The sequence below is a fragment of the Python bivittatus genome, unplaced genomic scaffold, assembly GCF_059951505.1.
Source record: "Python bivittatus isolate LINGU-HERP-01145 unplaced genomic scaffold, Pbiv_v1 ctg000070_np1212, whole genome shotgun sequence".
NCBI lineage: Eukaryota > Metazoa > Chordata > Lepidosauria > Squamata > Pythonidae > Python > Python bivittatus.
In genome coordinates, this window is record NW_028277034.1 from 19,427,430 (window position 1) to 19,442,312 (window position 14,883).

Here is a 14,883-nt window from a genome sequence, read left to right on the forward strand (position 1 = left end):
GTCGTGAACAGAAGCGTTCGTGACCCGAGGTACCACTGTATTTGATTTTGCTTGCATAGTAGTTGCTATTGATAAATATATCAATGCATTTGCAGTTCATACACAATTGATATTGGAATAAATTGCAGAAATTATATTGAGTCATGTCAGATTGTTTGCAATCGGCTCTTGTATTCATCTTAACAAAGGTGGAGATGATAAGGAGTGGAGTTCAACACAAAAAAGCATAGTGCTATTGCAGGTGGTATTTAAGTTGCAGTGATACGCAGACTTACCAATAAACCTCATCTAGGTACACATGCAGAAGATTCTACTGTTATCAATTATAGTCCCTTTCTTAATGGTATATCTAGCTTTATTAAAAAGTAAACAGAATTTAGGACCATACCATTCATTGAGTTTGTGCATAGCTGATGAAAAATTATTTAACGTAGTCTTCCACAATCTCCTGATATTCTGTATTGGGGAATTTCAGTGATTGTGGTAACAACTCATCTAAAAGGTAGCAAGTTGGGGAATGAGAGTTTAATGAAAATACCATGACTGATCAGGATTCAGAGGTATATAACGATCATAATTGTTTTTAATGTACCAAACTTAGTGAAATTCCCAACTGTAATCAATCAGCATTTTACAAAATATTGGAATACCTCTCCCATCAAATCATCACCAATAATAACCGCTATCTTCAAGTCAACATCAGCATTTCTGGCAACTTGGTGAAGAGCAGCAGCACATCCGAGTGGATTCATTCCACCAGCATTACTGATAACACGAACACCTAAACCAGATTAAAGCTTCATGACAGTGGACACATACCTAAAACATACAACCAAACCCTTAATTTAAGAGACTAGTGAGAACAGTTGTCTGTTAAAGCCAATTGCCCATTAAATAGCAAACTGTATTTTTTGTGCCCCAAAACATTCTCATCCATAAGAAAACCTATTTTCCTGTTAACAATGAACATCCATTCTGAGAAGTAGTGAAGATTGTCCAACCTGATTCACCAGACAACTTTGTATCCAAGGTATTTTATCTATTAAATTCAGAGTCTGCTAAACTGAAATCTATTAAATCAAAGGTTTACTGTAAATTGGTTTCTCTCATTAAGCTGCTCAGACTGTTACAGTATATGTAAAATTATATACATATTTGTATACAATTTGCACACCTTCAGGTTGAGCGCAAGTTGTGCCTGTTCCTGGACCAGAAGGCCCTCCTCACGGTCACTCACACCCTTATTACCTCCCGTTTGGATTACTGCAACATGCTCTACATGGGGCTGCCCTTGAAGAGCATTAAGAAGCTTCAACTGGTGCAAAATGCGGCTGCATAAATGGTGCTGGATATGCGGCACATGTAACATCACTACTATGGGAGCTGCATTGGTTCCCAATGTGTTTCTGGGTACAATTCAAGGTGCTGGTTGTCACCTTTAAAGCCCTGCATGGCTTGGGACTGGGTTACCTAAGGGACTGTCTTCTCCCAATAGTTTCTACCCGTCCAATTCGGTCTAGTAGATTGGGGATGCTGCAGATCCCATCAGCCAAGGAATGTCGACTGGCAGGGACCACAAGGAGTGCCTTCTCAGCAGCAGCCCCTACCCTCTGGAGCATTCTTCCTTTGGAGCTCAGGATGGCCCCAACCCTGCTAGCCTTTCGTAAGGCTTTAAAAACCTGGCTATGTGTCCAGGTCTGGGGTCCTGAAAGTGTCAGGGGCCCCATTACCTGGTTGCACTGTTGCCTTTTACATAATTTTTATGAGAACTGTCGGCTGCCTATATATATAATTTGTAATTGTTTTAATGGTTTTAATTATTGAAATTGTTCACCGCCCAGAGTCACTTGGATTGAGAAGGGCAGCTAAACAAATTGCAGAAATAAACAAACAAACAAACAATCAAGTTACTATAAATTGTTGTAACAGATTGTTCTGTTTGGACTAAAAATAGTCACTTATATACCTCATGATTGCACCCAGAATTTTTCTTTATACATTGAAAGAGAATTTTAGAAACAATTGTTAGGACTGAGAGCTTTGGTCCTACTACTTTCTTCTTTCCAACAGAAGAGAATACGTGTAGCTCAGGGTTGAACTGTGGAGTCCTTGGGGTTCTCTGAGCTGGTTGTTTTCTTGCAAATGTTTTGTACCCAGCTAGGCAAAGGTTTCGTTACCCGACTAGGTAACATCCTCAGGCACTAAAGATGTTCCCTAGCCGGGTAACGAAATGTTTGCAAGAAAACAACCAAGCTCAGAGAACTCCAAGGACTCCACACTTCTTCTTTCCATCAGAAAACTAGATTTGACACAAAGATCCCAGCTTATATTAAGTTAGAAATCCTTTCTTGTATTTGAACTGGAAAATTATGAATTAACAAGTCAGAGAATAAATCAAACTGCTTTATGGAAAGAGAAGGTAGCAACCAGGCACATCACGGATACACAGAATGTTCCATATATGAGCTGCCCCATGGATGGAACAGCTAGTTTGGGGAAGTATGCGTCCAAACTGAGATATGTGTGTTTCAACCAGACATGGACCCACAAAACACATGTTCCAGGAGGAAGTGTTTAGCTGGATCTGGGAGAAAAAAAAAACAATTTTGACATCAGGAGGAAGTGGGGCAACGGAAGAATAAAGAATGAATAAGTGGCTTGGATATGCCACGTTTGGATGATGGTGGTGGCAGGAAGGTATGAAAAAAAAGCTGCTGGAAATATAAGATGGTAGATCAGTAGCTTGGGTATGCTGTGCTTGAGTAGCAATTAGGAGGCAAGAAAAATGAATTTGAAAGATGAGGGGGGCTTGTGGCAAGCTTGGATGGGACATGCTTGGGTAACAGTGTCTTGGGGCACTAAGAAAAGGAAGATGGAGGGGTGGGATGGTGGCTTGAATATCCAGTGCTTGGTAGCAAAGAGGTAAGGAAGCTGATGGAAGATCAGTGGGTGGGCAGACTGGATATGAGGTAAGAAATGAAAAGGGGATATCAACCGGTAGGTTGGGACACTGGCCATGTGGAGGAGGGGAGTGGGGGTGACATTCACACAGGCCTTGTTCTAGCTTTCGGTTCTGCCAAACTGAAGCCAATCTGGAACATCTTGGCAGAAATTCTGGACCCCAATTATGGACTATCCTGAACCTGGAGGCTAAATGATTCAGAGGTATCTAACATAACTGTTATTGTTGTACCAAACTTAGTGAAAATCCCAAGTGTAATAAATCAGCATTTTACAAAATATTGGAATACCTCTCCCACTGAATCATCATCAGTAATAACAGCTATCTTCAGATAATTAAATTAAATACAATATTTCAGAAATGTAAATTGGGAGAAAAAGAGTAATTGTGATTTCTTAGTTCATTATCAATATAATCTAAAATTATGACTTCTGCTTAAAATATAAAAGTGCCCCCATCATACCTTTCCGATGTATGTCCTTTATATAAGGAGCCATTGCAGTTGATACAAAATCAGGAGTGTATCCCAAATCCTAAAATTAAAAAAAAAAATCCAACCATTTTTATCAGAGAATATATAATTTCATGTTGTTCATTATAGTGCCATAAAACCCATCTCAGTTAAAGCAGCTATAAAGTTTCCATTTTTTTTCCAAAACAAAATCTCCATTTTTAAAAAAGAAAAGCTGTACTGTATTTCACACTAGTTTGTTCTGCAACTGACAGCTGAAATTAAACCTTAATAATATCAATACCCTGCAGATTTTATAAAATTGCATCATTCCAGTAATTAAAAAATCATCTCCCAGCAGAACAAATTCATCTTCCCTACAATCAGTCCATCTCAAACACCCTTGCTCCAGGGAGGTTTTAGGGCATGCATAAGAAAGCAGAATGGAAGAAGACAGTCCCTTATTCTGCAAACTTTAGTACATTCCTGAACCTGCACAATGTAATAAAACACTTTTTTCAATGGCAGATAATCCAATAGAGTTAAATGAACTGTTGTGTATTGATTTCCACAGGCCTATGCATGCATGAAGCCATTTAAAGATCGATATTCAAGCTGGTAACTCTCATTCTAAAGCATCAGAGCCATTCCCCCTATAGTGATTTACAGCTTCTTATGATGTTACCCATCATTGTTAAGATGATATAAAAGCCTGGGCTCATTACTGCTATATCAGTACAAAGACTGGATGACTCCAAAACGTGCTGCAAGTCACTTGTAGGGAAATGGCTGAAATTAAACTGGGAAGGTCACATACCAAATCACCAGCAAAGATCTTCTCTATTTCTAGGTATTCCTTTTTTGCATTTAACACTACAATTTCAAAGAGATTCATTCCAAAACCCAGAGAACATTTTATGGCTGGCATTTCTTAGTAGAAAACCAGAGGCTTCTGCAGCTAATTATTTCTGAACAGTGAAATTAATTGCTGTTGAGAATCTGGTTTCCACCATAACATTTCCTGTAATAATTCTTTTTTAAAAATCCATTCAATTGGGTCCAATTCTCTAAAACTGCTGGGATAATTCCCTGCAGTTTTCTTGGCAAGATTTTTCAGAAGTGGTTTGCCATTGCATCCTTCCTAGGGCTGAGAGAGAGTGACTGGCCCAGCTGGCTTTGTGCTTAGGCAGGACTAGAACTCACAGTCACCTGGTTTCTAGCCCGATGTCTTAACCACTACACCAAACTGGCTTTCTGTAATAAAAATACATTGAAACAATAATTATATCATTTTATCACTTCATATATATCACTTACTATATATCATTATAACATTTCAAGGGAATTATTCCAATGTAACAAAAATACATTGGAATAATTTCCTTGAAATGATATAAGTGGCTCTGGTTTTGTTAGAATTCAGTCTTACTCTTCTTTCTTAAAGCCCTAAGCATATTTTTCACTTGGGCATAGATTTTTGCATTTTGATTCCACAAGGAATATTTCTGAATTGTTCAGTTGAGGGAGAAACTTATATAAATGCTGTCCTTAAGAAATGAAAGAGCTAAAGAATAATTTACAAATACAGACCATAATACATACTAGTTACAGCTGCAGAGAAAAAGCATTTTAGATTGAAGTAATTAAGATAACTGATATATTTATTGCAAATTTTACTGTTCTACCATTTCCAAAATTCTGAACAAACAGGTCAATTACAGATATGCTAAAGAAATCTTACAACTCTAATAGTTCATAGTTCAATAGACTGGATATTCTTTCTAATTTTTGTTTTCCAAAAAATGCAAATTTACTTACCGGAGATCTGGCTTTGGCACTAGCTAGTAAAGACATTGTAATTTCAGAAAGGTAATCAAAAACCAGGAAATCCAGCTTCCCCCCATAGAGCAGCTGAGGAACTAATAACAGAAAATCAAGAGAAAAGTATTACAAATAGAAAACAAATCAGGAATGTGGCCATTCATCAAACAAACAGCATTAATACTGTGCTGAAAACGGACCTTAATGTGGACATATAAAGATCTAGACATTACCCTTAAACAACAGTTTATCACTTGCATTCCTTCACACGATAAAAAAGAATTTCTACCATCCATAACAAATGGCTGAATTCTCAATACATAAAGGCCAAAATTGCTCATCCCTGTGTTATATGGAATGAGTATAAAAATGTAATTCAGGATAGATGTACATATACCCCTTCCCACATGAGAGGATTTAATATTTAAAACCCAAATGGCAAAGCTCAAGGCTTCCTGACTGGTTTGTAATTTTAATTCCAAGGTGGATGTAGCGACGGCAATACATTCATGAGACTTTTCATTAAGATACATGCCAGTAGTTTTGTCTCAAATTTACAGCCTAGCCCTGTGAATGTTATTAGTAAATCTGATGGGATTTAACAGGGCTTATACCCGCCCCATCAAATGTGCTATTAGCTGCAACCAATCCACTTCTTTGGGTGTAAGCCTCGGTGCTTAAAGCCAGAGTTTTTCAAACTTGGCAACTTTAAGATGTGTGGAGCTGAATTCCCAGAATTCCTATTCTGGGAGTTGACCTCCACACATCTCAAAACTGCCAAGTTTGAAAAACTCTGGCTTAAAGAGTTTTGCCTAGGACAATCGGCTTTCACAATTAGATTTTGTGCACGCTAACCTGAGAAATTATTCTTATGAACTTCACCTTTCATTCTTAGGAAGATGGTTATAAAATTGCATCGTGCACGTCGTTTGACTTGCTTATATTGTACACACAGTTCCAACATTACTGCCTTCTCCCGTTTTACTGTTTCCTGAATTCACCAGCGTGTTATTTAAAAAGGACAAGGACGGCGCTTTCGGCTTTGCTTCTTGCTTTGCTTCTTGTTTACTCACGGTGTCGTTAGACTCCCTTCTACAGATCCTCCCTTCTGGGTTCAAATTATTTTGCACCCTCTGAAAACCATCCCGTTGAAGGTGAACATTCGCTCTTTCAGAGGTTTAAGAATTATACAAAGCAAATGATTAATCCTTCAACAACTCTCCCAAACTGCTCCAAGAGATGAAAGTGGGCAGGCATTACTCCAGTTTATTTTCAGATCACGCATGTGAAGAAAGTTAGACTGAAAGTTCTGGGCTATGGAAAGATTTGAGTTCTGGCTTTTCCAAAGTTCAACACGCCAGTTCTTTTATTCAACTTAGGGTGCCAGTCACAATAAAGTGCAATGGAATGTTTGCGGAAGGGGACCCATCGGAGGGCCCATGGTGGAAATGCGCGTGACACAGAAGAATACGAAAGTGGTTTCTTAGGGATACTTTTAGTACCGTAAAGTCGGGCCGATTCACGATGGCATAAATGTAGGTGGCTATGTCAGGAGGCGGAATCATCGAGGACGCAAGCGAAAGGTCTTAAGGCGCATGCGTGTAGGTGTGTATTCGAAAGCCAGCCTGTTCTGTATTGCCGGCGGTTTCTCTCCCCAACCTTTGCACGTGAGAGTGGGGCGGAGGGCGTTTTCTGTCCCCCGCTTTTTCGAAACGTTCACTTTGCGGAGGTCTCGCCATACAGGCGGCCCTAGGAGCTGCCTGCCGACGGACGTAGAGAAAAGGGCCTGCGCTTTGCGGCCGACCCTGCCCCTAGCGCTGCTTCCTCGGAAGTACCTGCGGCGGCCGTGTCTCCCCAGAAGCCTGAGGCGCAGCCGATCCGCACCGCGCGCGGCTGAGGGCTGCCCGGCTCGCTGCTCCAACGGCGACTGCAGCTACGGCTGCTTCCTTCCCACAGCCGGGGGGCGGCGGCGGCGGCGGCGGCCCGAAGCCCCACGAACGCGCGGCAGGTCATGGTGTCTTGCCAACAGGCGCGGCCGGGGCGGGCTCCCCGCGGGAAGTTGTGCGGAAAAGGCCCGCCTGCGACCGCTGCCGGTCACGGCGCAGAAACTCTCTCCGGGCCTATTGCTATTGGATGGTTGCTGCTTTTCGGCGCAATCTTCAGAAGTGGCTTCTGCTTGTCCTGCGGACGGGAGGTCGAAGTCATGATGAAAGCAGGCTGCCACGTTTTCTCTGAATTCTGCCTGCTGTGGTATCCCCACAAATGGCACAAATGTCGAGTTCTCGCTCGGACGCCAGGGAGACCGTTTTCCTAACATGGAAATGTAATAATGGGGACCACTGCATCTTAGGACTGCTTCGTTTAGCTGCAGCTGTTAAAGACATATAAACCAAACCTAATCTCTATCGAAGCTGAACTTCGTCTTCTTTTTCCCCTCCATTCCCTTGGAAGACGAAGTGAGCAAAGTTTTTGAGCAGTGTTGGGCTTTAGGGTTTAGTGACTATGGTCTAGACAACAGATTTCCTGACATTTCACTGGCAGCTGGCTGGCATCTTCAGAGACAAGGTGGTCCTCTATGCAGACCTCAGGCAACTGAGCAAGGATTGACTGGGTCCTGGTCTTTATAGCCAGGTGTTCTTACAGTAGCCCAGTCTATCCCTGCTTGGTTGCCTGCCTCTGAAGATGCCAGCCACAGTTGTGGGTGAAACATTACGAAATCTGTTGTCTAGACCATGGTCACTAAAGCCAGAAGCCCAACACTCCCCAACAGATACTGGCTGTGAAAGCCTATACCAATATATTGAGCAAAGCTTTAATTGCAAAAGTGGCTGCAATTTACTTGAAAATATAAGGAGCTAATCTTCATACAATGTCAGCTGTTCTAGTTGGTAGCAACTGTCAAGAATCTTAAAAAATAGATCTTTCTAATTGGAGACAGTGAAGATTGAACCTAGGCTTTCTATACATGTAGCATATGCTGGAATTTCTCCCTAATGTAGCTTTCACTGGGCCTGGTGGGAGACCTTCAGAGAAACCAGGAGCTGTGGGCTAGACTGGGAAGCTGAAAAAAACTTCCTGGAAGAAGGCAATTATGAACTGTTTATATTGATGTAAAAAAACCCCCCATGTCTTACAAAGTTGTGCAGAGCTGAGCTTAATTGGAAGAATGTTTTGTTACTCTTATTCATATAGACAAGAAAGGGTGTATCAGTGATAAAACACAATTTCTGGGGAAAAAAATTCCAGTATCAGGACAGGGCTGGATGCAGTATATTTTGCTGCTGGGGATTAAAAAAAAAAAAGTCCATATTCCATGTATAGAAACTAACCAGACTGGCAGTTTTAACAAGATAATGGGCAGAACCTTTCTTTGGGCTATGGGCAGCAAGTTGGTTAAATAAATTCAGCTGGTCCAGAAGCCTAAGTCATTGCTCAATCCATGTCTGCTCCATGATCACCATCCTTTCTTGAGGCAGTTACCAGTAAGACTTGTCCTGAAACACAGCAAAACAGAAGGTGAATGCAAATTCAAATTACTGCCTGCCTTTTTTTCCTTAATTGATTATATGCCAATAAGTCGGTGTTGACTATTAGTGACCGACCATATAGATAGATTTTTTTCCAGGATGATTTGTCCCCAGCCTGGTCGTTCAGATCTTCCAATGGTGCACCCATCACCCCTGTAATTAAGTCCATCCATGTGTTTACCATCTGGTAAAGGAAGTTAAGTTTGGGGACGCGGTGGCGCAGCGGCTTAATGACGCTGAAAGTTGCTGGCCAGAAATGGTCGACACTTCAGTGGTTCAAGCCCAGCTCCGCGCAGCAGAGTGAGCGCCCGCTTCCTCCCCAGCTCCTGTCAACCCAGCAGCTCGAAAACTTACATGAGTAGATAAATGGGTACTTTCACCCTGGTGGGAGGAAAAATGCTGGCGGTGCCTTGCAAAGGAGACAGGAGCAGTTGCCGGTAACGTGGAAGCTGCGCACACCCGAAAAAGGCGCGAAGCAACGGAAACCCCACCTCCTGCGCTCGCCAGCTGGGCTCTGCTCTAGGAAGGAGGCAATGGCAAACCACTTCCAAAACACCTTGCCTTGAAAACTGCAGGGACTTGTCCAGGCAGTCGCCGCAGAATCGGTAACAAATGAGTGCGGATTAAAAAAAAAAAAAGTAAGTTAAAGTTACCTTACATATTTTCTAAATAAAATACATAATTTCTAAATAAAACCCTTGAAAAAGGTTTAGGCCATTATTAGGAGGAAATTTTCTTTGATTGAGATGCCATATATGGTGAATATTAGGGGTGAAATGTTCAAGCCCATTGTCCAAAGCAAGAGTTTTATTTTGTTTTTACTTGTATAATAGTAAACTAGGTCCATTTTCGAGAGGACCCCAAATGACCATCCAAAGAGTTGATAATGTGGGCAATGGCAAACAGACCCAAATGCTTTACACAAGCTTGCAAGAGAATGGCATTGACCACTCAGACTGGTTGTGCTTATAATAACGTTCTTTCTGGCTATGTAAGATAATTATATCCAATGCTTAAAATTACTTAGCTGCTTCACTGCACCTATGCTTAGTTCTTGATTTTTGAAACTAAAAGTAAGTTGATCAGCAAATTGAGGGAAAATGTTTTGTTTGCCAAGCATTTTATAATTAGACTTATATCTACTTGGAGTGTTTTCATTTCTCACAGATTTTCTGGCCAGCAGGAGGCTCTGCTGCACTTCCTAAAACATATCTATCATGCTTTTCTCTTTCAAAGTAAATAGTGTGCAGAGCACAGAAAAAGAGTAATGAAGAAATTAAAGGCATAAGATAAGGAAAGAGTTAAAACAAGTTTACTCCAACACCATTCACTATACATCTTCATACTTTTTTATACTAACAAATAATCATTGCTTCCATCATGTCCATATACAACATCCATATTTTTTGCTGCGTAAACTTCTCATCTTTCTTTTTGAAGGTCTCAGCTCTATCCTGTTACTTGGTCTTCCTCTTTTTCTCAGTCCATTCACTCTTCATCCATGTATGTTGTCATTTGATCCTCATTCATTTTCTCTATTAACAAATCAACTCTGTACTTCTTTGCTACCGGGTCACTGAATCCAAATTCATTCACTCATTAATTCTTAATCCCTTATCTTCTTATTTTACCACAAACATTAAGTAACCATTATCTCTGCATTCAACTTACCTTTATGTTACAGCAATGCATTAGTATTTTCTAGTTCCATATCACTTTTCTTGCTCCCCCAAATTTTTTCCTGTACAAATTTGCCTTCTTCCAACATGCTGGGGGCAGGGGGAGACAAAAGAGAGAGAAACTATGATGCACCAGAAGTCTGAAAAGTTGTTGATTGTCACAGTTACCTACTTGAGGAGTGAAATTTGCAATTTTCCATAAGGCAAAACTAGTTCCTGATCAGTTGTGTCATTAACTAATCTTTACATCCCCCAGGATCCATTTTCTATAGAGGTGCAGAGGGGGTTGGTTTTATTTTTTTTTAGTGAGCTTCCAAAATATAGTGACATTTTTAGCTTCTAAAGCATACATAGGCCTATTCTTATACTTTTAAGAGACACTTCTGTAAAAATAAATGAAGCTTTTTACTGACTGTAAATTACCATCCCTAATTCCTGAAGACGATCCAAAATTGGCCACTGTAACAGAATTAAAAGGTTAAATATGGTCAAAGAGATTGTGAGGACTACATGTACCACATAACATAAAGGAAGAGGCTTCCTGTACAAACAACAGTTCCTTGTAGCATTTAATCTCTACTTCCCTTAATATTAGAATTCAAATTTTCATATAAATTATGAATACCACAACTCCCCACTTCAGAAGTTAATCTTAACACGGAAGGGTCAGAAAGATAACATTGCTTAGAGGATTTTTCTTGGAGCTCCCATCATATTTAATCCTATTCATACAGGTACAGTAATGCAAGAATAATGCAAGCACACTGTACAGACTGCTCTGCTCCCTGTTGATTTTGTAGACCCACAAGGGTTTGATATGAACAAAAATACCTGAGATTACATTTCTCTGAAGGAAAAATATAAATCCTTGTGCAAATAAAAATAGGGCTTTGATTGTGCATCTTCATCTAGTTTGAGAATGAGCCTTTCTTGCTCCATGTGGAATAATGTGTTGTTTGGGGAGGGAGGGATGGGGTGTTAGCCCCAGTTTTGACTTAGCATACAACAGCAATATTATGTTATTGGGATAAAATGAAACATTTGGAAATGAACCATTTTTGGCAATTCTTTTTACCTGTATTTTTGGTTCCTAATGTCCTTATTTAATTCATTGTACTTACTATTCCCATTTCACTTCCAAGACATTTTGTATTATTTATTTATGTGGCCTGTCCCTGTTTGCCTCTGCTGCATCAATAATTACAAACAATTGAATTTGTTCTAGATCCTATCTTCACCTAATTGGAATGTATTCTACAAATATTTGAGCTGATTATCTTCCCCCTGCACATTAGCACATCAGCTTTTTGTTTAACAAATAGAGTTCACTGATCTTCTGCTCAAGGTAAAGTATACATTGCAATCTCTTTTGAATAAAGAACTTTTTAAAAATAACCTTTTATGAATATACCAAAGCACCTCCAATAACTGTACGACTACAATGTGGTACAAATTTACCAGGAAGTAAATCTCATTGGCCTCAATCGAGTTAATTTCAGAATAGAATAGAAAGGTATAGGAACTGCAAAAATGGTATCCCAGTCCACAAATTACCAACCCCAAGCGGAAGTAGTTTGTGCTCACCTACTGAAGTAAATAAACTCATCACCTCTGTCTTTCAGATATTTGACATATCTTCTGCCTCCATACCCTCATGTTTTCATTATAACTGAAATGGATTTTTTTTATTCATAATGTCTAGCCTATCCAGGGTGACTTAGAAAATGGCAACAACTGAACAAGCAAAACAATTATCTAAAGCAAAACCAATAAAGAACAGCTTAAATAATACAGTACTGTATCATCAAAGATTTTTTAAAACTTGGGAAAAACCTTTGCCCCAGATGCTTGGATTCACATATCATACATAGCACCATCAGTCAATTGCAAAAGGCAGCTTTACCTGGAACAGCTTACATCCTGCAACAGTACTTTTAACACCATCGAACAACATCTGCCTATCCCAAGTCCTTGGGAAGGACTTGATAAGTGGATAAAAATGCCAAATCCAATCTAAACGTCTGGCTGACTGTGTGACCAACAGTAATATGTTAAATTTGTATAATAAATGCTTGCAGTTCTATGCATGTGCATGTTTCCTCACAACTTCCTGCCTTGGCTACTAAAGTCAACCTTGGATTCCATTCCAGATCTAAATCCTGTAATGGCTGTGAGCTAAAAAAAAATGATAATTATTGTGTATTTCAATGTTCTACAAATATCCTGAAGTATTACCCAAGTTTCTTTGGATATATGCTATAAACAGACAGCTAGTATCTCACTGTTTTTGTTAACCTAAAGGCAACAGAAGTTCACCTCACTGAGAACATTTCAGATAACTTCCCAATGTTCTGAAAAAGAAAACTAACAAGAAGTGAGTCAAACTGGTATTTGCATAACAAATATAATTTAGAAAGTTTGAACAAACCAAATACCAATTTCACCTTTCTTATCAGCCTGAAAGGGACGCAGTAATCTAGACCTAACCTTCCTTGTATCTCTGCATGTATAATCATTCAGAACTTCTTGAGAAATCAGTAAATAACTACAAGAAAGGTCAAAATTGCTCAATTGGGCATGCACTGGGATTCACTTTGGCCTCTAAAAACGAATTGCATATTATTGTTTCATTTCTGAAAGAACACTTCTAAGGACACATGAGCAAAAGCAAAAACAAATGGGGGAGAATATCTTATCTCCTTTACCTTTCTGATATACATAAACAGGAATTCTTTTCTTTTTCTAATCATTATTGAAAAATAATCATTTTACTGTGTTTTCATTCTTCCATTCCTTCATTTTTCATCTGTCCAGACAACATTTCTTTGTTCATTTATTTAACTAAGTTGATATACTGTCAAATACAAAAGTCCCTTGGCAATTTTCTGGGCGCATTATAAATAATGTAAATAAATGCATAGTCCTGCTGATTGTTTGGAATAAATTTAACAATTCATGTTTATCTATACAGTATTGAAAAAAGTGCTGCTTGGTTTGTATGGTTTGCCCAAGAAAAGATTATACAGTATGATTCTATATATGTTTACTCAAAAGCAGCCCCATTATTTTAAATGTAGATTGCTCTCAGGAAAGTTTTTAAAACATTGTAGCCATATTTGCTCAGAGGTAAATTTATGAAGACAGGGTGACTATTAAAGCATCAGGGTCTAGAGAAAGGCCACCATTGATGGGATATTGGAGAACAGAGGTCTCTGTGCCACATACTTTGAACTAATCTGCTACTTCAAATGTGATTTAGGAAACTCTCCCATTTTCAGTGTTGAAATAAGATTAATCTTCTAGTGCAATTAATTTCTGCATATGGTTTAATGTGGGGACCGCTATAACCTTCATAAACTGCTTGATTTAGCCCTGGTTGGAAGTCATTAAAGAAAAGTTTCAGGGGAAAATACTAACATAGTTCTTCTGGAGATTATATAATGATGGATAAATTGGGTTAATAAATTCCCATGGCTTGTAAGAAGATGAGAAATTAATGTCTGTATTTCTGAACCTGTTTTCACTTGCATTATTATTACAGGCCAACCTATGACTTCAAGCTACAAATTCTGAATTGCCAGTTGTTACAATCTTCTCTGGAACTCATTTACTCGCATCTTGAGGAATTAAAAAGAACATAACTGATTGTGACGTTGAAAACCAAAATCACTGCACAAGTTCTTGTCTTGGTTTTATTTTCTAAATGGTTATGCGCTGTTGCTTTAACTGAAGAAAATTTATGTAGAAAATGTCAAATTTTTGCACATTTCATTTCAACTAGGCTCATAGGACACCTACGAGACAAAGTTTACATTGCTGTTGTGTTATTCATCTTCATCTTCCCCCATGGTGTGAGAGAAGCTGAGGCTAGCAGGGCTGCTTTTCTGCTGCAGCATCTTTATTATGGAACTTCTCTCTAGAGCAGTGTTGTCCAAACTCGGCTACTTTAAGATGAGTGGACTTCAACTCCCAGAATTCCCCAGCCAGCATGGCTGGCTGGGGAATTCTGGGATTTGAAGTCCACTCATCTTAAAGTGGCCAAGTTTGGACAACACTGTTCTAGACATTAAGCTGGCTACCTCGCTGCATGCTCTTAAAGCCCGAGCTTTTCCCAAGGGGGAATTATTGTGATTGTCATTGATTAGATGTCCTCTTATTATTATTAGTTACCATTATTATCATCATTAAATATTGTGTTTTAATGGGAATGCTTTCATTGTTCTTTAGTATGTTGTAAGCAGCTGTGAAGAGTTGGCAGTGTACAAGTACGTAAGAAAATTAATAAGTAAAATACATCTCAGCCAAGAAAACATCCTGGGCTATCCCTGAATAATGGTAGATTTTTTTTGTAATATGAAGTATCTTACTATATATGCGTATCAGACATTTTCATTCACTAGGAAGCTAGAATGTGCTAGTCAGTGGGAAACCTGAATTAGCAAC

At 39.3% G+C, this 14,883-nt stretch overlaps 1 protein-coding gene and 1 long non-coding RNA gene across 5 annotated transcripts in view; one reads left to right on the top strand and one right to left on the bottom strand.

The window, feature by feature from the left end:
• The window catches only part of LOC103061691 (uncharacterized), a 72,210-nt gene extending 64,963 nt beyond the window's left edge, over positions 1 to 7,247 (bottom strand). For 2 of the 4 annotated variants that reach the window (XM_088132726.1, XM_007436464.4), the window contains exons 1-4: positions 7,070 to 7,247; positions 5,232 to 5,332; positions 3,426 to 3,495; positions 651 to 781 (exon numbers count right to left, since the gene is read on the bottom strand). In XM_088132726.1, the coding sequence (XP_087988852.1) occupies positions 651 to 781; positions 3,426 to 3,495; positions 5,232 to 5,332; positions 7,070 to 7,247 (480 nt within the window). Of the gene's footprint in view, positions 1 to 650; positions 782 to 3,425; positions 3,496 to 5,231; positions 5,333 to 6,089; positions 6,783 to 7,069 lie in introns of those variants that run through there. The other 2 variants (XM_088132727.1, XM_088132725.1) reach the window with 2 other exon arrangements.
• Positions 7,248 to 7,273: 26 nt separating this feature from the next.
• Positions 7,274 to 14,406, top strand: LOC148216853 (uncharacterized). Its single transcript, XR_015794529.1, has 3 exons — positions 7,274 to 9,399; positions 11,666 to 11,785; positions 13,982 to 14,406. It is a non-coding gene; the product is annotated as an uncharacterized LOC148216853 (long non-coding RNA).
• Positions 14,407 to 14,883: the final 477 nt, after the last annotated feature.